The 24304-nt window shown below is 38.8% G+C and overlaps 1 protein-coding gene across 10 annotated transcripts in view; it reads right to left on the reverse strand.

The window, feature by feature from the left end:
• The window catches only part of PTK2 (protein tyrosine kinase 2), a 189087-nt gene that overhangs the window by 72502 nt on the left and 92281 nt on the right, over positions 1 to 24304 (reverse strand). For all 10 annotated transcript variants that reach the window (XM_074557683.1, XM_074557658.1, XM_074557672.1 and 7 more), the window contains 4 exons: positions 22294 to 22460; positions 16391 to 16478; positions 3231 to 3310; positions 1714 to 1776 (listed from right to left, as the gene is read on the reverse strand). In XM_074557683.1, the coding sequence (XP_074413784.1) occupies positions 1714 to 1776; positions 3231 to 3310; positions 16391 to 16478; positions 22294 to 22460 (398 nt within the window). The remainder of the gene's footprint in view (positions 1 to 1713; positions 1777 to 3230; positions 3311 to 16390; positions 16479 to 22293; positions 22461 to 24304) is intronic.

Below are 24304 nucleotides of genomic sequence, written 5' to 3' on the forward strand. Positions count from 1 at the left end.
AATTAATGCATTTTGGGGATCACTGGCACTTTCTGCAGACCCTTTCCAGTCTGTAATTATCTGTAGTACAGTCAGTTTAAGGTGGTTTTATCCTTCATCTCTCCCAGCTAAACCCCATACAAATTACATCCTGGTTCTCAAAAAAGAAAAAACTTCTGAAATGCACAATTCTCCACATCCAGTTCCACATGGCATTAAGCTGCTACATTTTGCATCTCAGTGTTTTGCTTCACTATGCCTTTCACAGCAGCAATTTATTATTTCCTACCAAAGCAGTCACTGTTTGGAAAACACAGACTGAAGGAAAGAAATCACCGTTCAACTGAAAGCAGCCCCACACTGAATCCTCCTGGAACTCTCACTTGTTACATTATTAATTTATAGTTTGTGTGACCTCTTATGACCCTGCTGTCCTTTGTCTCATTGTTTCCAAAGTCATTAACCTAATTACTCGTGCTTGTATCTTCTGACTTGCTAAAAAACTGACTTTAAAACACTTTACTCAAGTTCTTACTTGAACATATGTGAACATATGTATGTAAACTACACCAACCATAACTCACATACTTTCAAATCTTTTATTATATCCCCTTTTAGTCTTGTCTATCTGCTCATCTCCTTTATTTTTATTAGTCTTTTCTCATTTTGTGATGTGTTTCCTCAACCAGGATATTTCTACTAATGTTTCTACAGACAAAAACCTGAAGTCTTAAAAAAAACTTTAGAAGTCCCTAATTCAAACAAAATCAGAGTTTTAAAAGAAATCTGAATAAATAAAGGAGCACTACAGAAATACTAAATAAGCAGGCTATTTATCAAATTTATCTTTACCTAGTAATATCATAGATCCCTCAAAAATCCTTGTAAACTTACTCATTGTTGTATAAAATCTTACCTTCCTCCTCCAAATGCTCTAATTTCACATCTCTAAAAGTTGGCACCCATTTATCATTAAAAATAAGATTTAAAAAATCGAGACTTCACTGCTGCAACAACCTTTTATCCCAATTTTGTGTTAAACTGTACAGGATCTTTTCACAAGGATAATTAGCAGAGATGAGCATATCATTGGTGCATGTATGTCTGAAACCTTATCCACTATATAAATACAAATAAAACCAGTTTTCAGGTTTTTGCTAAAAAGCTGAAGGACTTTGGCTTGTTTGAACTGAAGCCATCTCCTGTACAACATGAACAATCAAACAAAATATTTCATTACAAGGATGCTCCTTGGTTTTCCAAAAATCTGGGATACTCAGATAAACAATAACCTTGTTAACTGCAAGGTCACATCTCAGAAAATGCCCACAGTGAGCAAACAGAAACAAAAATAATATCACAAACATTTTCAAATAACTCAAACTTTACCACAAATGAGTCACAGCTAAAGAATGCAACTGGGCACAGAAAAACACTGAGGAATAAAATCACCTCACAAGCAGAGTTGGTGAATCCCATGAACATTTGCAAAATTGCTGAAAACCACAGTGAGCCTCCTGATCAAGTTTAAACTACTGCAAACCTGTTTCTCTGGAGAGTTAAAGGCATTTTTCCTACTTCTACATCTCAATGGGTTTCATCATCCTTTTCTTACATTAAAGCATCTTTACCACCTTGATGGAACAGAAAACTTACAATAGAGAGTTCTGTCACGGAACTGAATTTATTGTTCCTGCTGCGGAGAAGGGACAGTTCAAACCTCACAATACTTACTCTAACACTTCATAGTTGGACTTCTTTTCTAATGCATTGCCTCTCATCTCTCCGTAGGATCTCCTGAAGTCAGGAAAAATATTTGAAAGCAACAATTATTGGATAATTCAGCCTAAAACTACAACATCAACATAATCAAAACTTCCACTCAGCATCAGAAAACATTGGCAGAATGAATTCAAAGGTAAGTATGAAGTACATTATTATTCTACTTTAACAGAGCAGATTTTGATTTTACAAATTAATTGCATTTTCAGAACCACTTTAAACCACTGCTGCCACCAAAAGTGACCTGACCTGGCCTTGAGCAGCTCCTTTCCACCTCACACTGCACTTCCCCCTGAGAGCCCCTGTGCATGGAACAGGAATGATGAAAACTGCTCCAATCCAGCCCTGCTCACATTAACAAGTAAATTAACAAACAGCTTTGTTAGGAGAGGGCTGAGATCATCGTTGTCACAGAATAAAATGGACCAGAAATGCTCATTCTAAGAGTTTCACAAGTTCATCTATGAGAAATATCTCATCAAAATGCTCCAAAGAGCCACAGCTTGAGAGGCAGGGAAGGCAGGACCTGGCTGACAACATAATCACAGATTATTACATTCATCACATGTTTTGAAATAAGGCACAATGATTTTGAAAGTGCATAAGGAGTTTACAGTTACACAAAGAATTTTTCTTTTCTCTGGGGCTACCAGCAAAACTTACAACAAAGGCATCAGGTTCTCCTCTGATACCTGGGAAATTTTATAAATATAAATTTTGTTTTAATTTGGAAAGTACTGTTCAAAGGACACTTTTATTCTCTCCTAACAAGTTTACATTTGTTATTAATTTCTTATCAATTTTACTTCTTCTCTAATCTCCCTGTGTGAGACATCAGCATAACTAAAGCAAATGTTTCAGGCTGGAAATTCTCCATAAATTAGCAAAACCCAACACATGCATTTCAAAGGTGGGAACTCTCTCAAGGATCTGTTAATCTGATATATTTATCTTTATTTTCCAGCTGTCTATACAGTTGACAAGAACACCAAAAACACCCAAAAGGATCCTTAAGATTTAATCATTTCAAAACAGCACATTAAAAAATGAGTAAATACAGAGAGGAAAAGTAGCAGCATTTATCTATAATTACATTCTTTAGCTGCAGGATTTATATATGCAGAATCATAAGACTATTTACTAAATAACACCACAGATGCATTTTTTTAAACATACTTCAATGTACTCTACAGGCCTTTGAATTATTCAGATGAAGAATTCACCCAAAAGGCAGTATCAAGATGTAATTAATTAAAATTTTAAAATAATGTTAATTTAAAAATCACTAGAAATGAGTTACAATACAGTCTATTCAGTTTTTCTTCAAACTGCTTTGTAGCAAAAAAAAGGTCTTATGATGTTTTATTCAACTCCACTGGTCAGAAATTGATGAACTTTAGGCAGTTTCAAAATTAATGTATATATTCTGTCAGAAAGATGTTGAATAATAAATTAAATTATCAGCTTACCGGATTTCAAGGCAACCTAGTTTCAAAGCAATTTCCTGGTCCACTTGATCTGCTATTTCTAACATATAGTCATTTTTCACCTACAGCAAAAGAAGCAGGGAGGCATCACAGAAAGATCAGTTCAGTGCCAACACAGACTAAAATACTCCCCAATAACTTTCAAATGAATACATCTTAATTTTCTGGAATGACAATTCACAGTCCAGGAAGAGAAAAAAGAATTTATGCTCATATTCTCCACAAATGAGCAGACACAATTCTCCACAAATTTCTTTGGTAAGAAACACATTTTGACCACCAAGAACTTGATTGAAAAATTTCTTGTGTATGTCAATATTGCTTATGTTTTATTAAATATTATCAAAATTCAGAGGGACTGAGCAGATGGTTACACCTGTATTCCAGGCTGCGTTCTTGAACCATCCTGGTCAACAGGGTTTAATTGTCTAGGCAGATCTAATCATGCAGGTAAAACTGATAAATGCCTAGGAATTACAGTGAAAATAAAAACAGAAGTAAAGAGAGAAGAATGTACAAACTGTACTGCACACAGGCATAAAATAATGCTGAACTAGCAAGAAGAACAAAGAGTGAATGAAACTGGGTGGTGACCATCTAGAGTAGGAAACACTTCAAATCTTCATCTTGTTGTATTTACCAGCATGGATGGGGGCAGAATCCTATTTTTTAGGTAATATTTCACCACACTGGAGTAAGAAATTTATACAGTACTAACAACAAAAAATTCAGGTAGAAAGAGAGAACAGAACCAGCTCCCAAGATATTCACTCTGCAAATCTTGCTCCAGTAACAAATCTCAGCAGCTTTTCCCTAACAGCTCCTGTTTTCCTCTTATGAAAACACCAAGTTGCTATTGAGATCCTGAAGTTGCAGCAAGTCCTGAAATCCCACAAAAATCCAAGAGACTGACTTGTGGATCAAAGAGGAGATGATGCAGCACACTTCACCCAGTGGGTTTGGTGAGTCACGACAAGTTGTAAGAACAACAAGTTCAAACTACTACTGTTAGGAAATGCATAATTTAGGAGGTAAGGAATTACAGCAGTGGATCCAACAGCTGGAGGTGTTCTCCACTCTGCATTTTCCTTGGAACATGTGAGCATCCACCTCAGCATTACTGTGGAAGCTGCTTCTACTCCAAACTACAGAAAAATCCCTAAAAATGTCCTGGACCTGAACTGCATGAGAAGTTTTAATTTGTAATTGAAAGACATGAAAGAAGAAATATGATAAACTGTGCAAGAATGAGAAAATTAATTATTACAATAGCTGAAACATGAGAAAAAAGCTTCTTACATCTGAATTCATACAGGCACTCAATATGACAAAATAATGAGCTTTTAACTCTTCTCAATTCAATTCCTACAAATACTAATGAGACAGGAGAATAATTGCCCTTCAGCATCATGTAGTGTGCTATTTGTACACACATATGGAAATAATAATTCTGTATTCCCACAGTAATAGTATACACAATATGAATTCATAATTCTCCTCTTTATTATGCTCACAATTTAAATAGTTGGATTTAGATTGGATATTAGGATGATTTCTCCACTGAAAGGGTGGTCAGGGATTGGAAACTGTGCAGGAAAGTGGTGGAATCACCATCTCTGGACCATTCCAAGTGTGGCTGCAGCCCTTGGGGACATGGCTCAGCTGGGGATGTGGCAGTGCTGGGTTAGTGCTTGATATTCCAAGTCTTTTACAGCCTAAATGGTTCTGTGATCCTATAAACAGCAAAATGCAATAAATTACACCAGGTTTTCTATTGCTCAGAAAGGACTTTGAGCTGCTCATGCACTAAAACTGTCAGACAGGAGAGCGGGGCAGGTAAATCAGGAATGGAGTTTCAGGGTTAACAAACTGTTCTAAATGACCTCTGCAAACACACGTGGGTGGTGACCAACAGCACAGCCCTCCTCACCCTCAGGTCTATGTGGGATACCTCAAAATGAAAAAAACTGTTGAACATGGGGTCAGATCATACATTGATACCCAAATTCCAGAAATTCTCTTGGTATTTTCCTGAGAATTTACCTTCATGTCCAGCCCAAACTACTCCACCTACCAAGTGAATCTGTTCACAAAATCCCTTGGCTGACCTGTCCTATATCCACCCAAATCAAATACCCACTGACTGATCACTTCTATTTCACTGAACTATTTTTTTTCCCCAAAACTACAGATTCAATTTTTTGAACCATTTCAACAATTTTGCATCACCAGGACATTTCAAAGCCATTATTCCCCCTATTACTTGAGGTATTCAGACCCCAAGAAGAACTGGCTGGAGCAAAGTGATTTTTCAGACCTGACACACCAAACCTCCACTCACAGGAACAATGATAATTTAAAGCCCAGTGTATTATGATCAAATGTGGATTCATTTATCTTCACAGTTCCTTGCCTTGTGGATCCCAGTGCTTGATTTGTTAAACTAAACAGTTTAAGAGCATCTCCAGTCTGATGCAAACATGATTTTAAAACGCTGCTAGCCTCCTATTCCATAAATAAATAAGCAACATTACCCAAATATTTAAAGTTTGGGGTTTATCTCCTCTTGCCCTGCAGCTTGTGAGCTTTCACAAATTCCAGTCATGTTCCCAGTTTGACTCTGCAACTACAGACATCAGATATTGACTAAGAAAATGTAAAAGACCATCCCCCATTCCAACAAAATGGAAGGGGAAAAAAGAAGTATTTTACATTATGTACACCTATTTTAGTGTTTAAACTTTGTGAGTTATAAAAGATTATAAGCTTTAGGAAACCTGTGGTGAGAATCCAGTGGTCTGGATTTAACAGTGTCCTACTATGGATAGCCAAAGGTGCTTGAATCTTCCCTTTTTTCATAAACTTGCTTGCACACATTCTTCTTTCAATTTCAGCAAGGAAAAAAAAAAAGCAGATTCAATTTCTACTGCCAGAATACCAATGAGAACTTCTCTTATCACCTTTAATTTTGCTTGACTATTCTCTTTGAGATGGCATCAGATCAATGCATGAACTAATGCCTGTGCAGAGATGAGATAAGAATTTCACAGGAGGTTCAGCACAACCTCCTATGGAAAAAGCCTGAGCAAATATTAAGTGGAAGAGACATAAGAGATAATTTAATGGTAATTAAATGCACTGTCACAAGGCAATTGAATAGTTTTCCAAGAAGCCTTTTGTGTTTGCTCAATTATAACTTTTATTATTATTATTATTATTGTTAATATAATTAAATGAGAGAAATGAGAATATTTTCTGGGTTAGACAAACAAAGGCCCCATCTTCAAGAGCACAAAGCCTATATACATACAAAGGCACAAAACCTGAACTCTTAGAAATCTAACAAAACCCATCAGGTTTTTTCTGCTGACTACAAATTCAGAAGTATGTTAAGAGAGAGGATGAAGCCTTCCCTGTGGGGTTTGGAGATCCTGTTATCTGTGAGCTTGTCACACTCCCTGGCACTGAGTGCAGATCTTTGGCTGTATCTCCTATGGCTTGGAAATTTGAGTAATTGTGCAAAACCTGGAGAAGCTGAAGAACACATCTGGCTATATATACAGATATATAAACACAAACGTCATTTTCAAGCAGATCAAACACCAATGCCATAATCTTCTCTACAATTTAAATGTTCAGAATGGGATCTCTCCAAAGACCAAACCAGTAAAAAACCCTGTAGGATGCTATTTAATACACCTTAATTTCACCTAGCTTGTAAGACAAAACTGATTATAAACTTGTCACATAAATCTGATTTCAAAAAAGCCACCCCAAAAACCCAATCAGCTAAACAAGAAATCAAAACAGCAACATTTGATCTCTTTCTCAAGCTCAACAAAGCCTTTAAGGTGCTCCTGCTAAACCTCTGTGCCGCTACATCATTTACACCCCATACTGGAGACCAGATGCTCTGGCAATGATAAAGCGACATGAAATCTGTATTTATCTCCAATAGTTTATGGTCACAATGTCACAGCAATGAAAATGCAGAAAGATCAACAAGGCAAACACTTGGACTGACACCAGGATTAAGAATTCTTAAGTGTCAACACTGCTAAAATCCTGTATACTTTTTATTTGGTAACAATCCAACCCCAAAATATGCTAACTGAAGTGAGTCACTTTGGTGTATGTTGCTTGTAACATATTTGCTTCCACTGAGTTACTCATTTTGTATTCCCACATAATGTGCTTATCTCAACTCCCTGAGAAAAATACATTGGAGAACAGTTTAAAGGAGGATAAGAGACAAAAGTAATTTACTGCTGCAAACTGCTGTGCTGATTTCCAGAACCTTTTCCCTTGGATTTTTTTTTAGTATGTTCTAACAAGTTGAAGTCAGATTTACAGTCAAGCAGGTGCATGCTTTGGGGGGAAAGGATTAGGCTACTTAAGTTCCATTAAACATGGAATAATGGAAATAAAAACTGCTTCAGGCTTCCAGGCAAATGCTACTGCAGTGCCAGTGTCAGAGGAAGCAACTCCACTGAAATTTGTTCATTCACAGGGTGGTAAATCAGAATTAAAGTGTGACCTAAACTTCACATTTGGAGTTAACTTCTTGGCCACAACAGCTACAAACAGTCTGGTACAAAAAAGGGCTGCAGTGGGGAAAAATAGGAATGCTAAGCATAAAGGCACCTCTCAGTGGCAGGAAAAAGAACTCTTTCACATGTTCTGATAAAATTAAAAATGAAACAAGATTGTCATTGCCCCTACGTACAGAATGCACATCACCCAGCATCAGTGAATAAATGTTTAGAAAGGGCAGTAATAACCAGAGAAAAAAGGATTTTGAAATCCAACACAATCCTAGACCATATTTCCTGATTTATTACTGCCCTGATATTCAGCAACAATTCATTTTATTTAAAACACTTTTTATTCTTAACAATATTATAATTTTTTATCACTCCTCTTTTTTTAGCCAGAACAGAAATGTCTCCTCTGTCTCCAGTATTTTTGGCATTAAAAGTTAAAGATACCCCTAAATCACAACCAAAGGAGGTGAACACAATGTGAACTGAAAGACTTCTCCCACATGGAAGAGGGGCACATAAACACAAGCCCAGTTTTATTTATGATGTCAAGACTTATAAAATATTTGTTCTTTTACTTGAATGGGGAAATTATTGATGGTGTCACTTCTAACTTCTCAAAATTTACTAGAAAATAATGGGCAGTTTCCCAGCTACAGAAATGGACAGCCAATCCCAGATGGAACAATTTAAAATAAAAATTGAAAACAGAGGAAAGCCCATGTTTGTGAAGATGGAGAAATTAGAGAACAGCCCTGTGCTACAATTTAAGGAGAAATCTATCACTGGCCTTGTATTTTCTATACCAGCTGCTACTTTCAGAAGCCATCTGCTTCATTTTCCTGCACACGAGTTTTTTATGCAGCTGCAGTATTTCAGAAGAAGGTTCACCCAGGCTGACAAGCAGTTCATAAAAACACCATGCTGGATTTAGATTTTTTTATTAAGAACAACAGTAAAGTAATTCTGAACTTGGCAAATGCTTTCCAGTTTAGGGATGTTTTTAAAAAAGATATTAGATACTGTGTCCTAAAAAGATATTTTAGGTTTAAACTTTTTTATAGCCTTATAAATTATTACATAAAATTATCAAACTTGACATTGAATTTTCAAGCATAAATACTGTGGAAATTCTTTAGCAACACTACTATCAAATGGTGTCTCATAAAGGGCAAATACCAATAATTAGCCACTACTGGCTTTCCCAGCTTAATGTTACCAAGAAATTTCCCACAGGATAAACTCCAATTTTTTAGGAGGACAGTTTAAAAATAAGCAATCTATTTCTCTTGCTTTTCTTTCAATCTCTATGACCTACTTACACAACTTCGTCCTTTTTTATTTCTATTTTTTTCCCAAATTTGCACTTCTTTGAACACTGCATTTAAACAACCCTTCAGTGACTAAGTTCCCACTGAAGAGTTAAGACCATACCCAAAAAGAATCATCCCAACATAGGAGATATTTAGATAAGCAGCCAAACAAAGAAATGTCTTCTGTTCTCCATTCAGTACATAGAACACAAACAGTAATTACAATCATTTAATGAAGCATGAAAGCAAAGATTTATAATATATAATTTGTTCTACACATTTATTTTTAGCTGGTGCTTTTATATATTGGGAAATTACGTACTTCCACTTAGTTGGTGAAATTTATATTAAAAAAATACAACCTGCCTCTTAATTGTCCTGTATATGCAATTATTTATTTATTCTCAGTAATTTCTCTGGATTTATTTTTAACAGCTCAGGTGTGTTCTAGCACCTGCTTTTTAAATTCAGGTTTCTAACTCTAGAAGGTAATTTGGTGTTAGGTTTTGTATGTTACAGCTCACCCTCAGTCACCACAGAATTTAATCAGGATCTACCTCTGTTTTACACCAACACACAACACTTCTGGTGACACCCATCCCACCAAAACCCACAGAAATTATTCCTGCAATTTATCAGTTCCAGCTTCTGTAATGAAAGACCAGAATATCTCAATATATCCATGGGAAAAGCTGATCTTCAGCAACCACTTTTGTGACCAGGACAAAAATCCAAGTATACAGCTCATTTGTTTTCCCCAAAATTGCCCATTCAAAATGAAGAACATTGCTTTGCTCTGCACCTGCAGCAGGTACAACACACAATTCCACGCCAGTCCATGGCACAACTCTTCTGTTGTGCATCCCACCTAAAAGAATGATCTCAGATATTGCCTGCTACTGCTATGAAATGCATAATTTGGGAAATGCATAATTCTCTGCTTTCAGCTCCATTGCTCCTTGCAGTGTTAAACACACCACAGCCTCACTGTAGGACAGACACATAACTGGGTTCATGTGGAACAGTCACCCAATATAAATTCTGATCTTTCTAAGGACCAAACTGTTCCTCCACCCTGGTTTTCCAGGTTTATGTAGGACACCAAATTTTCATCACTACAAAATCAGCTTGAAGAACAGGGTCCCAACCCTCACTACTACAGCCTCAGAAATCTGATGCAGCATTAACCCTGAAAGATTTGTGCCTCATCTGCTCTGAATGAAGCCCCATATGTACAAAAGCCCAATGTCTGCTTTTAATGTCATCAGTATTTTTAGACACCACCTTAATGATCATAATGGTAGTTTTTAAAATACACACAGGAGGGAAACACATATGTGTTCCCACCCCTACTTACCCATCTGATAGTATTAAATTTGCTATAGGAGATAAGTCAATATTAGGGAAAATTAGGGCTTTGGCCTCATCTAGGGGAGTTAAAAGCCCAGATCCAGTATCAGGATAACATTCATCTGCCATCTGCCCTCAGCTGCTCCTCCTCTTCGTGTCCCAAGGTCACAGGCTCTATATTATCTAGGGCTGATCTTTGACATCTCTAACTAATTTTGGAAGCTCCTCTGTTAATAATAAGGGCATTAGAGATGGGCTGGAGGGAAACCAACTTGTGACAAGGCATTGTTAGGGGCAGAGCAGCTAAAAATGGTGCCGTCTGTGCGGGCGGGCTGAGCTCCAGATGTCACTGCAGGAGACGCGGCCGCCTCCAGCACAAAGTAGGGCTGGACTCCTGGGAGCCATGCAGAACTCAACCTGCTGAACAAGCCTTGCTCCCAGCTCTTTTTATGCTTCTCCTTACCAACACAGAGTTTCCAGATCAACAGAGTCCTAGCATCAAGGTAAATCAACTTTTCTGTGGGATTTTTTGTTGTTATACACAATTAAATCTGCTAATTGCAGTCACGTTTTGTTCCAGACTGCTAAAGACACACTGCCACACATCAGTCCATGGAAACCTGGCTCTGGAATTTGAAATCTATCAGGCTGAATATGAGCTATTTGAGAAAAGCCCACAAAGGAAGATTTTCACTATTGTGGCTGACAGGTGCAAATTTTAAATCAAAGCAACCCCTTCCCTTTGGCCTGAGCTTGGCTGAGCAGTTAGGAGGTGTTAAGGAATAAGAAGTTTCACATTCCTACCACAGAGCACTAAGGGAAAGCAGACATTGGGCACACAACATTTGCAGCCAAAGCAGCTCCACAACTATGCAAACAGCAGAGCCTAAAACAAGAATGTCAGCATAGTTGGAAGGGTGTAAATCAACTTTTACAAGAAAAAATTACTTTATAGGATACTGTGAATATCAGCATCTTCAGAAATCTGCCCCTGTCAAGGAAATCCCACTTTTAATTGTCTTTTTAAGCTGTAAAGAGCAGACAGGAGAGCTTCAAATTCATTTATAGTTTTATCAAAAAATATATTTTCAGTATCTTTAATCAGCTGCAGTTCTTATATTGCCACCTCCCTGCAGGGCACAGTTTATGCCTCAGCCTTTAACTCTCCATGAAAGATCTGCTGGGTTTGGGGTGGGTTTTTTTGTTTTGTTGAGTTTTTTTTTTTTGTTTTAAATAGGCTGCCAACATCAGGAACAAGGCCAGCTTTTCTCCCAGTGTCCTTCATTTCCTTCAAAGCTTTTCCTGTCAAAGTCATTTGCTTTAGGTCTCCTATTTTTATTAGGGTGTAAGAGATGTTGTTATTTAATTAGGTTAAAGAGTCTAATTCCCAGCCTGCATTTCAAATTATATTTCATGCACCTAAGCCTTATAAAACTTTAATCATTAAGTTATTACAATAATTGCCTGGACTTAAAATTTCCTACATGTCAGGGACAGAGTTATAAAAATAATTTAATTTGCATGATGTATTTATCTGCCACAATATAAAGAGATATTTCATTTAATGAAATGTCTTTTGAGTGTGAACATAATCTTTGCAGACACTACAGAGACAGAGGAAAAAAGTGCCAATTGTCCACAAAAAACTTTTTCTCCACTTTTTCTGAGGATGTTTGTGCTTTTATTTTTTTAGTACGGAAAAAGTTGGGGGTTTTTTTTGATCTTTACTTTTTAAAAAGAGTTTTCTTATGAAAATGAACCTGCAGTGTACTTGTCTGGTGAGGCACAGAGCCCTCATGGCACAGAATTCAGCTCAGTTTTTTCAGGGCATCACTGGAACTTTGAGATCATCCCCTGCTTGCAATTTCTTCTTACACAAACTTTGGTTAATTTTAAAAAACAAATTCAAAACAGTTTAGTCTTGTGGTCTCCTTTATTATATATATTAACATTTCCAGGCTAGCTCCACACAGCAGCAGAGAAAAATTCAACACTGATAAAAGCAACCTTTTCTTCTTCACTGGGATCTAGAAAAGAAACCCCAAAAAGTTACTGTAAAAGTCTTCTGTTTGAGCACAAGGACAGCAACAATGGAACAGCTGATGCCCAAGAGCTGCCCCCACCCCCCATACAGATGCTTACTCCCTTTTCATCAAGGGATAAACCATCTCCAATTACTGCAGGCTAACATGTTATTCAAGGATAAATGTGTGCAGGCTCTTGTCCCACAACAAAAGGAAGGCAATTCAAGTAGCTTACGTCTGATTCTCATTACATGAATGTTTTTAAAAGCTGTATTCTATCTTCATTTGAGATATGGCTTCATTGCTCACTCAGCTACTAAGGCAAAACAGAGGAGCCTGTCCCCTTTATTTCCTCTTCTCAACTGCCATGTCACTGGAACACAGGGAAAGGAAGGAACTCACTAGGAATTTCACCAAAACTTATTTAAAGCAACTGAAAATACTTCCAAAAAGGACAAAAAAAAGGTGAAACCTTATTTCATTACTCAAAATCTGTGATTTTTAATTCTCCTTTTGTACCTTAATGTTTGTTTTCTCTGAAAAATGTTAATAAATCATACAAAAACCTACGTATCTTTACTAGAGATTTACAATACAGTCAACAGAACACACACACATACATACACACACACAGAGGATGCCATTTCTTAATAAATCTTAACTTACAGTATTTTTATTCACTGTATTACACTTTCAAGGTTTTGTGGGTGGGATTAGAGCTCACTTTTGATTCAGATTTGGGTATTCAATACCACAGGACACAAGTGAAGGCTGGCACATAAAACCTGTGCAGTGAGCATCTGCCAACTGTGGAGACAACCATAAATCTGGCTTTTCCTGATTTCTGAATATTTCAGCCTCACAGTTCCAACAGCACTGGGTGGGATCCAATTTGCCTAATTTGGCTGAAACTGTAAGCAGTTGGGCCCAAGGGAGTAATGCAGTCCATGCAGAATCAGCACCTAAATACTCCATAGACTGAAAAAAGAGAGGACACCCCTGAAGTCCTGTCACCCACTACCTCTGACACCTGCCAAAGAGAGCAGCAACAAAACAAAAAGGCACAGTTCCAGCATGAGTTTGTTGATCAGAGCTCTCAAATGGGATGTGAAATGACATGACTGGAACACAGAGCTCCTCCAGTGAAGGGGAATGACCTAAAGATCAGCCTCTCCCCATCTCTGGCCTCCAAGCTGAGGCACAGCCTGAGCACAAGAGCATCGTTAGTGGGACTGATTCTGATGTTATTAATGAGTTGTGTGGTTCCCCCTGCTCCCACACACTAATTTTAATCCCTTGCTGTACAGCTTGCAGAATGAAAGGTCTCATTAAGTGCCCTGCTTTACACTCCCAATTAAGAGCAGCTCCCGCCCACCGCAGATGGCAGAACGAGCAGCACGTCCAGCCACAAACACTTCTGGGCACAGCTTCCTGATCTGGTCAAGACTCTTGAAAATGAAGAATATTCAAGACCAAAGAAAGGTCACAGCATCCTTAAAACAGTCAAGAATCAAGGAGAAAATAGTGATTTGATGTATCAAGCCCAAGCTGAGAAGCCTGAAATGCAGTGATTTGCAGAGGGCAGAGCAGTGGCTGCAGTGAATGGGAGCAGTCATGCATGTGCAGCACAAACGTGTGCCAGCTTTGGGTTTAACAGCCTGGTAATTGTGCTTTGGGTGAGCTGCATGAATAAACCCTGCCTGTTGACAGTGATTAAAGTAACATTTTGTTATCTTTACAAAATGCTCTGTACTTTTCCAGAAGATCACTTGAGGATTTAAACTTTCTTTTTCAACAATACTGTGGCTTCCAACTCAGATTCAAGAAAATCATTAAAATTTCAAATTGCATGGGTGACAGAGGGAACCATGTTTCTTCTCCTTCTGCATGAACTTTTAAATCTGTTGCATTTTTTAAAATTACATTTTTTTTTAAATTACATTTTTAGTAAGACAAACAATGTGTTTGGATATTACCAAGTTAGCAAAAAGGTTTCCAGTCTCATTCTGACAAGAAAATCACAGGCATCTGGTCCTCACAAAAATCTTTTTTACTCATTTGTAACATACAAATGTCTTTGAGTTTTACATTGAGAAAAGCCAATTTGACAACAGAGGTGTTGTTTCTGTCAGATTTTTAAAAATTTTTAACTGAGTTCTATGCTCCTTATCTCTGACAGTTGCCTCTGTGCAGAAAGCTCAGGATATCTACGTATGCATGTATGAATTCTGTACATTCTGTTGTTCTTGCCTACACACAACATGATGCATCTGACTGAGAGCAGTGGTTAAGCAAAAGATGTTAAAATGTTGCAGGAATGACACTGGGATAGGAAAATGTGAAAAATCATCTTTCCCTGGTTTTTTATCCCCCTCTCTGCTGTAGGCCTGGTTTATGATGCAGTGTTACTGCTTAAATTCTTCTCTTGCCTTCTTTTCATACGTCACTGCTGCTGCCTTAACACTTCACCACATAGAAGTTATTGTCCTAGTTTATCCAAGAGGACAAGTGAAATTTATGGAGCAAAGCAGAATCGTGGATAGAGAATGACAGCTCTGGAAAGTTCTGCACCTGATTTCCATGACAACGGAGACCCAAATACCTCAGAGCACCCCAAAACAAAGCGCAGTGACTTTTAAAGAACTGGATTCAGACATACCTCACAATAAGGTGAAAAAGAAAGGGGAAGAGAAAATAAATGGGATTGCGTGAACAGCAAGGAGACAAGAACCTCTGATTTTCATTTTCTAACAGCACTGGGATTCAGGGCACTGTCAGATACAGGCAGCTGTCAGCTTTGCCTATCAGTCCCAATGACCTTCCAAAACCTTCTATTCTGAGCCATTTGTAATGATTTCTCCAAATTTAGTCAGAAGTTAACAAACATTCCTCTGGCATTTCAAGCTCCTTGCTTTATAGAAACATCTCCCTGAAGCAGAAATGAGAGGGCACTGCAGGCTTGCCAGGTGTTGAACAGGAAAGTGATGAAGTTCAGGGAATTATTTTGGAACTCATCATGGGAAACACAAATCTCCTGTGTTTAAAGCCAGTATGAAGGAAGTTCCTTGCTGCTAAAGGAAAAGAGAACATGATTTTGTTGTACAAGAACCCCTGGCAGAACTACACTAAAAAATCACCAAAATTCACACCTTTTAGGCTGAATCCAGCATATCACACAAATCACTTAAACTAGAATGTGAAGTCCAAGGAAGCACTGCAGGAGAAGTGTCTTTTCAGAAGTCAACTTCATCATAGATCAATATACAAATTGCATCACACAGTAAAAAAAAAAAAAAAAAGTAATTTATCTAAGACAAGAATGTTGTGTACACAATTGTGCTTTCTGGAGTTAGGGTAACCATTTTAGTCCTAAGTCCCCTAAAAATACCCCCAAGTGGTTTTATTGTGGGCTTGTTGATGTAAAAGCAGATTAAAATAATTTACCTGAATAAAATTAGAATTTAGTGTATAATTTATACAAACTTTGACTATTACACAGTTTTAGTAATCCAGAAGAGATTTTAAACCCAAGAAAATAACCTAAGAATGTGAGTGGGAAAAGCATTTGATGGTTTGTAGTGAAATTGTCACTCACACTTAAAAATAAAAATGAAGAAATTCATCAGTTTAATTGAGTGTGAATGAACTGTAAGAAGCCAGTGGAACAACAGTCAATTTTATCTGAGTTAGGACAATTATTACCTGCAGAATCACCTCGGTTTTGGAACATATTCCTCATCACTTCTCAAGCAGAAAGATGCCATGGGTTTTGTGCCCTTTCTGCTTTATATATGCAACCTTAAGTTTTTTCCATTTTTCTGTTTCTGCAGTAATATGCTACCCACATAAACAAACCCAGAGTTCTCTAAATTCAGCAAAATCAGCAAAAGACAGAGCAGAAGAACAGAACATACCTGCTGATAGAAAAAATTTAGAGTTGGTTTGTCTTCAGTGAACTGGTTTAGAAATCCTTTTGGCAAATACCGAATTCTCAATTCATATCTGAAATGCAAGAAAAAGAGACTTTTGAGCAGAATTAAAATTAAGATTTCCTCACAACATTCTTAAAAATACAAATAAACTCAAAATAAACTTGGAAAATTAATGGAAAACTTCCTTTTTGATTACTCAAGAGAACTAAACTGGAATTTATGTGTAACAGACATTTCACAGAGATATTTACAAAGCACTTTTGTAACAGAAGCAAACTTAGAGCCTTGCTGCCTTCTCAGAGCTTCAGAGCAGACCAAGCACCAAGACTTGGAGCAGATAAGCTCCAGATCCATGGGAAGGGAGTCCCCAGATAGGTGACAACAGATGAGCTGCCAGAAGCCCTGACATGACCCCTGGCACCAGCTTTTATCTCTGCTTCTCACATGAGGGACTTAAAACGCTGATCCTGCTGCTCCAGGAGTGACAAACAGTGTCACTCACCAGGGAGCCAAAGGAACAGGACCCTGCTCCTTCTCTGATCCGTGCTCCAATATTCACCCCTGGATTTTCCATAGGTTTTGAAGTGATTTCTCTGTAAAAAGGTTCTCTGCTCCCTTATTCATCACCAAGACACATGCAAAAGCCAAACAGTTTTGAACCTGGCAGTCATATTTTAAAAGGTAATTCTACACTAGAAGTGAGGGAAATTCAGGATGAGCCTTGATCCACAACCTAATCTGTATCACTTCTCAAACCCTAACTTCTGCTTTCAGCCCCTAAATTTAGTAATATTTCTTGTCATAAACTTCTGCTTTCAATCCCTAAGTTTAGTATTATTGCTTGTCCTGTGGTAACAGCCTATGGTGTTTGACACAGACTGTTTGCTTCCTCCTCTGACACATTCCTTCAATGAAAGTCTGATAATGAATGTCTCCATCCCCTGGGCTGTGCCAACACAGCATATCCTAACACACACTCTTAACAGCACTTCCCAAAGTAAGTATATTTAACAATCTGCTCATGATAAGAGCAAATATTACAACATTTCAATCAGTTGGTTTCAGCAGGACAAGAAATTCTTTTCAGCAAGTGATTTGGCTGCCTGTAATCAAGATTTAAGGAGGATTTGGTAAAAAGTTACTAGGGGTAAGTGCTGCCTAGGATTCCACAGCAAGCAGAACTTGCAATATCCTTATTTACTTAAAATTAATTGAAAAAACACTGTCCTGTAAAAAACCATAAAAATAAGGAAAAAATTTGGAAATTGTAAATACACACACTGTATACAAACAAATACTACTAGAATGATGCCTTGTTGTAGTATGACAATATATTTCCTAAGTCCTGTGCAAAGAAAACATGTTGTTAAATAAAGAGTGAAATGCAGGAGGCTGAGAACACCGGACAGAGAGTAGATTTACAGTGGATACAAGGGAGAAATATTTTACTCTAAATGTGGTGAGGCCCTGGCACAGAGAAGCTGTGGCTGCCCCATCCCTGGAAGTGTTCAAGGCCAGGCTGGATGGGGCTTGGAACAACCTGGGATAGTGGAAGGTGTCCCTGCCCTGTCACTGGGTTGGACTCAGTGATCCTTAAATGTCCTTCTCAGTCCAAACCATTGGGACTGAGACACAGTCACAGGACACAGACACAGATAAACAAAAAAAGACTCCAAGTCTTTTAAGACAAACTTTCACAGGTTACTCTCATATGTAAGGGAACATAGAATCACCTTCTATTGCTGATCAGCCTTTACATTTCATGATCCCCAGCAGATAACTGGTTATTCACTAAAATTTAGGTATCAGCCAAATTGTACCTGCCGGTGTTTATGTGTCAGGGAGAGAAGGCGGCACAAGCACCCTGTCCAGAAAAGCAGAGCCTCTCCTGTTTTTTATTCTGCCATATCCACTAAAATCTACTGAACACAACTGCAGAGACTGACAGAGAATAAAACAAGTCCATATAAAAGACTTCCTTCTTTTTGGGGACTCTACAATCCAGTGCATTTTAGAATGACAGAATCATTAAGGTTGGAAAAGACCTTTAAGAACTTCAAGTCCAACCATCAACCCAGCAGCACCACCATGTTCACCACTAAACAGGGTCCTCAAGTAGCAAATCCACACTTTATCTGGAACACTTGCAAGGATGGTTACTCCACTGCTTCCCTGGGCAGCCTGTTCCAGGGCTTGACAATCCTTTCCATTAAGAATTTTTTTCTAATATCCAACCTAAATTTCTCCTGGAGAACAAATATGGGGAGAAGCAGCTGAGGAAGCAAAGGAGGCTCAGGGGAGACCTCATCACTCTCTAAAACTCTCTACAGGAGAATGTAGCTAGGTAGGGGTCAGGTTCTTCTCCTAAGTAATAGGATGAGAAGAAACCATCCCAAGTTGCACCAGGAGAGGTTTAGACTGAATTATACATCAGAAAATTAGATATTCAATATCAGAACAAATTTCTTCATGGGCTGTCAGAGATTGGAAGGGGCTGCTCAGGAAAGTGGTGGCATCACATGCCTGGAGGGATTTAAAGTAGGTGTGGCACTTGGGGACATGGTTTAGTAGTGGCCTTGGCAGAGTTGGGTTAATTGCAGGGCTTGATGACTTAAGAGGTGTCTTCCAGCCCAACTGATTCTGTTATTCTAGGATGCAGAACGCCATTACTCTCTGAGATTAATAAACAAAACAAAAAAAAAAAACCAAAAAAGCAAACCAACAAACAGAGGAGAATCCATCTCTCTCCTTTACAGGGACTTGTCTTCTTAACTGATCAGCCACGGAAGTGCTGCTTCTTGCAACAGGATCTCATGAGAAAATCAGGTAAGGCAAAGCAGCTCAGCTGGGCCAGTGACTGTGAGTGACCTTCATTAGCTATTTATAACCTCATCTCTGCCTGTGGGAATGAAGGAGCTGACTTCCAAAGGCCAACACAAGGATGGGCTCAATTTTCAACATCCTCTACATTGACTGCCTTTGAAATGCAGCCAACTGACAAGGATGACATGTCCCTTTCTCACAAACCAGGTCTGCTCTCAGAGCAAACATCTCAGCTGATGATCACTCCCCTTACGTGTGATAAGTTATTCCTGGAAGATCACCACTCTGCTTCTGCAAGCACTACAGGGCAGCTGGTGGAGCCAAAAGAAAAAGGATGATCCAACTCTTAAAAACTTGTGCCACTGAAAGAAATAATTTTGCCAACCCCAACCCTGCCTCCAGCAGGTTCTGATTCAGTTCACATCAACAGCAAAGTAACCAGAAGAGAGAAGATGAGAACCAAAAGGGCAAAGGGGAAGTCTTGTGCGAGTTTAATGAACTGAACCAGCTCACTACAGCTTATAGAAGTATTAAGGCTCACAGAAGGAAAGGAAAAGGACTGGATAACTGGAAACCAGAGAAGAGAGAAGACAGAGTGCAGCAGGGAGAGCGACAGGTCTGTTATATCAGCTTGGTCAACTCATTAAACCATCCCACAGGTGATCTGGCCTTGTATCTGTGCCAGGGCTTTTGTATCACAGCTACCAAAACTCAGAGCCCAGGCCTGCTGAGCACTGGGGCGGCTCCTGCCTGCCAGAGGCACAGCATGGATGTCACCTGGTCCCAGGGACCTGCTCCACAAACCCCAAGCACAGAGCTGGGAGCTGTCTGCCCCGAGGGGAACAGGGTGCTCCAACACAAACAACTTGTTATGTGAACCTCCTGATATTCTTTTGTGTGACACAAACACCAGCAAAAGGAACAGGGCTCTGGCACAGAGAGTTTTGTCAGAGGCATGAAGGAGTGCAGCTGTGCCTGCTGCTCAAGGTTCAGTATTCACACCAACCCTCATCATTCTGTGCATCTATGATTTAAGAGCCCACATCCTGCTAACCCTGGCTCACCCAGCTGGGTGATGGATTTTACCCAGATAACTTTAGTGTGCAGCTTACTGACAATTCCTGTAACTTCTAGTACCTGGATTAGTCCAGAAGAATTCCAAGATGTAATTGCTGAACACTGAATACACAAACCTTTAATTTGGATGATAAAAACAAAATAATCAAGTGAGGTATTTGGTGGTTTACTAACACTATAGGAAGCTTTTAATTTAAGAACCATTCCAAGACTACCTCCTCTTTAGTAATCTAAATATTTCTGCAAGTACTGTCATATGATCTTAGACACTTTGTGTTCTGGCATTACAAATATGACAGCAGCATTTTGATTATGCACAGCAAATCTCTCTGGGTTTAAAAGGTATGTCAGGCTGCATGTATTTGATAACATACTAAATGACACTTGGAAAGGTATTGAATAATTTACACCTTATCATAGCTCTTTCATGAGCATTTTACACAATTCCTTTCCACAAGCTTCAAAACAATATCTAACTTTGTTTTTAAAACCAATTAAATGTGTTCTGCAATGTGTACCACGCAAGTTGCATTGCCTTATAGAAATGGAATTGACACTGATACACAAGGTAACAAATTTCCACAGCATAAATTATTCACATCTCACCCACCACTTGATAACACCACTAATCACAGAAAGGATTCAAGAATCTCCTCCTTTCTAAAGTGTGATTTCACAATATTATCGATGAAAAACTTCTTGTGAGGGAAAATACCTGTGTAGCTCACAGAAACAATAAAATATAACATGCATAAAAGAGAATATGCAACATTCCTGAAACACAGGTTTTAAATATTCCTAATTTCTTTGAATTTGTTAAAATCAGGACCCTAAAGAGAACTTACAAACTGAATATTGCCAAATGTGACATCTGCTAAAATATAATAACTACACTTGTGAGAAATTATTGACTATTTACAATACTTTTGCAGAAGATATGTGCATCCTTTAAAACAACCAGCAACTTCATCACAATTGTGGTTATGAACATAAACCACAGAAATAGATGCACAACACCCCTGTGGAACAAGTAATCACATTAATCTATCCTTTGGTTTAATCTTTAGTTGGTTTATTGGTACTTTACAACTCTGAGCTCTCCATTCTCTAGTAGGCTACAGTGTCATTCTGCAAATAAATTTTAGTTTCCTCTTGTCTTTCTACCAGCAAACTGGAGAGAGTTTCCTTCCTTCCTGTCCTGAGTGGGTATCACCAGCTGACCCTCCTAAAAAGCTAAAGAAACGTAGGTTATGCCACTTCTTTCAACCAACCAACCAGCAGCATGAAAAACCTCAGCAAATGTGCCCAGGCTATGAAAAACCCCAAAATGCTGCAGTTATTTTTCTACAGTGCATTGCTCCTGGTTTAACTTGAGAAGATCACAGTCAGAAGGAAGGCAGATGCCACTTACTGCTCTGGGTCTCAATATAAGAAAGTTTAACAACTGAGAGGTTTTTCAAAAGCAGAGGGATAAAATTATTTCTGACTGCATTTCACTCTTTTCAAACCACATTTCTCCTGCTCCGTCTATAAATAAGTACAACCACTATTTAACAATATCCTTTTGGCTTTATTTAAATAACAAGATTCATCCTTTTAAAACTGCAGCCATGTGCTTATACCACAACTAGGAATACCATTCTTTTCCTAAAACTTTTAAGCATGACAAAACTTGCCAATTCCAGCACAAATGACTAGGAGATTTCTGTTCCTATTTAATGCTTCCTCTAAATCCCAGGTTTCTCTTCAGTTTGCAGGAAACCCCTTAGAACAACAAAAACCCCTTAAAGCAAGAACAACAAAAACCCCTTAAAGCAAACAAAACATTGCTCACAGCTTTTAGTGAGGAATTTGGTGAGTTTATTTCCCCTCATTCTACCAGCTCTATCCCACTACAAGATCTCAGTAAATTAAATCACAGAGTATTTTTTACAAGAAGACAGGAAGACTTATATGACTGACATTGAACAGAGTTATATTCTTACTTCCATTCTTCTGGAGGGTGGGCTAGTTCAAATTTCTCTCTCACACTGGACACCCCCATGTCCAGGTGCAGCCAGTGAACTTCCTCAGACTGCAGGTGGCTGAGCCGTAACCCATAGCAGGCCACATTCTTCACTTTCTGACTGTCCACAATCTTCTGAATTATGCCCTGAAACAGAGAAATACACACTCCTTACAAGCTGTAAAATACAATAATTTTTTTTTAAATTTTAAATATCACCATGTAATACCCTACAAAAAATACTAAGCAGCACATAGGTAGTGACTTTATTAAAAATACCAAACATATTTTATTGTAAGCCATTTTTTCTTTCACACAACCAATTATAATTGCTGAAATTTTACCAGCATGACTTCAGAAAACATCAATTAATATGTTCCATGCATTTTATCAGATTCAGGCCAGTATTTCCTCTATGTAAAACAGAATAACATAAAAGCCAATATTTCAAAAGCAGGTTTGTGGATGAAAGCAAGATGCATTAGTTCAAAAAGCCCACCAGCAGTCTTTAAAAGTCACTCTCCATCAAGAACCAGAAAATCATCTTGGACTTTTATCCTCTTCAATGCCCCAACAGCCAGGATTTCATAGGTCACACCACAGCCCCTTGGGTTTCCTTCCCCCTCCTCCCTGACTTACTTGAGATTCAGCAGAGATCTCTTATAAAACCAGGCAAGAGACAATTATTTAGGAACATTCTCAAACACAACAAATGTTGTTTGCCCTGAGGTAAATTTCAGAGTTTGAAGATCTCTTGCCCAAGAAAGGAGTCTTTTACATAAACAGGCCTTTACTTCTGTGACTAGAACGGTCTGAAAATTTCCTACTGAAAAGAATCATACTGGTACACACACACACAGATGCAGGCAGAGATGCACAAGTGATTCTTGCTCAGAATTCCAACAAAACCTCAGCACATCACCAGTGCAAGTTCAACAGGAGCCAGAGGTGACCTTCTGCAGTGAGTTAGGTGAGAGGGGTTTCTACAGGATGGTGCTGTCAGCCTGGAGAAAAGGAGGCTCAGGGGGGCATTAATGCTCTCCTCAAGTCCCTGACAGGAAGGTGAAGCCAGGTGGGCTCAGACTCTTCTCACAGGGAAAAGGGAAAGGATGAGAGGAAATGGCCCCAAGCTGCAGCAAGGAAGGTTTAAATTGGGTATTAGGAACAATTTCTTCACTGAAAGAGTGAAAGCCTTGGAACTAGCTGGCCTGTGGAAGTGGTGGAATCATCAGGCCTTGAAGTGTTCAAAAACCATGTGGATGTGGCACTTGAGGACATGGTTTAGTGGTGAACTTGGGGCTGGGCTCAGAGCTGGATCTGATGACCTAAGCAATCTTTCCCAACCTAAATGACTCTGTGATTGCTTCCCAAAATTTATTGTTTTATACCCCAAAGAAAATATTTAAAACCCTGATTCTGCAAATTAAGCAAGCAGAAAACTAACTGCAAAAAGAGAACTAAGCACTAAATCTGAATAGAGGGGGAAGATGACACATGTAGGAGTGGAATCATGCTGCTGGTGAGGTGATATCAAGCTGTTAAATCAGCTCACACATCTCCTCAAACTGCAACCTTTAAATAATCCCTCAGAAGCAACACAGTGCACAGAGAAATGTAAAACAAAATTCTTTCAAGCCTACAGGAAGGAAACACAAGCCATGTTTAGTCAGCTCATGGAGACTGAGTAAGAAGAGGCTCCATCAAGCCCAGCAGGACCCTGTAAACAAGAGCAGCAATGTGAGCACCCTCAGAAGCGTATTTTTGGTTCAGAGCCTGCAGGGCCCCAAATCTCCCTTATCTCCCAGTTCTGGGGTTGGACACAGGGCAAAGGGGAGGGCGAGCCCAGACCTGAAGGAAGATGGACAGCAGCAGAGCAAGCAGGAGGCTTGCAGAGGCTGGTATTGTGTGGGAGGGAAACTTCACAACACTGCGGGCAAATCCAAGCTTTCAGGCAGCTGGCAGCAGCACAGACTCACCAGCCACAGCCTGTC

This window comes from Zonotrichia albicollis, chromosome 1 (assembly GCF_047830755.1).
Source record: "Zonotrichia albicollis isolate bZonAlb1 chromosome 1, bZonAlb1.hap1, whole genome shotgun sequence".
Lineage (NCBI taxonomy): Eukaryota > Metazoa > Chordata > Aves > Passeriformes > Passerellidae > Zonotrichia > Zonotrichia albicollis.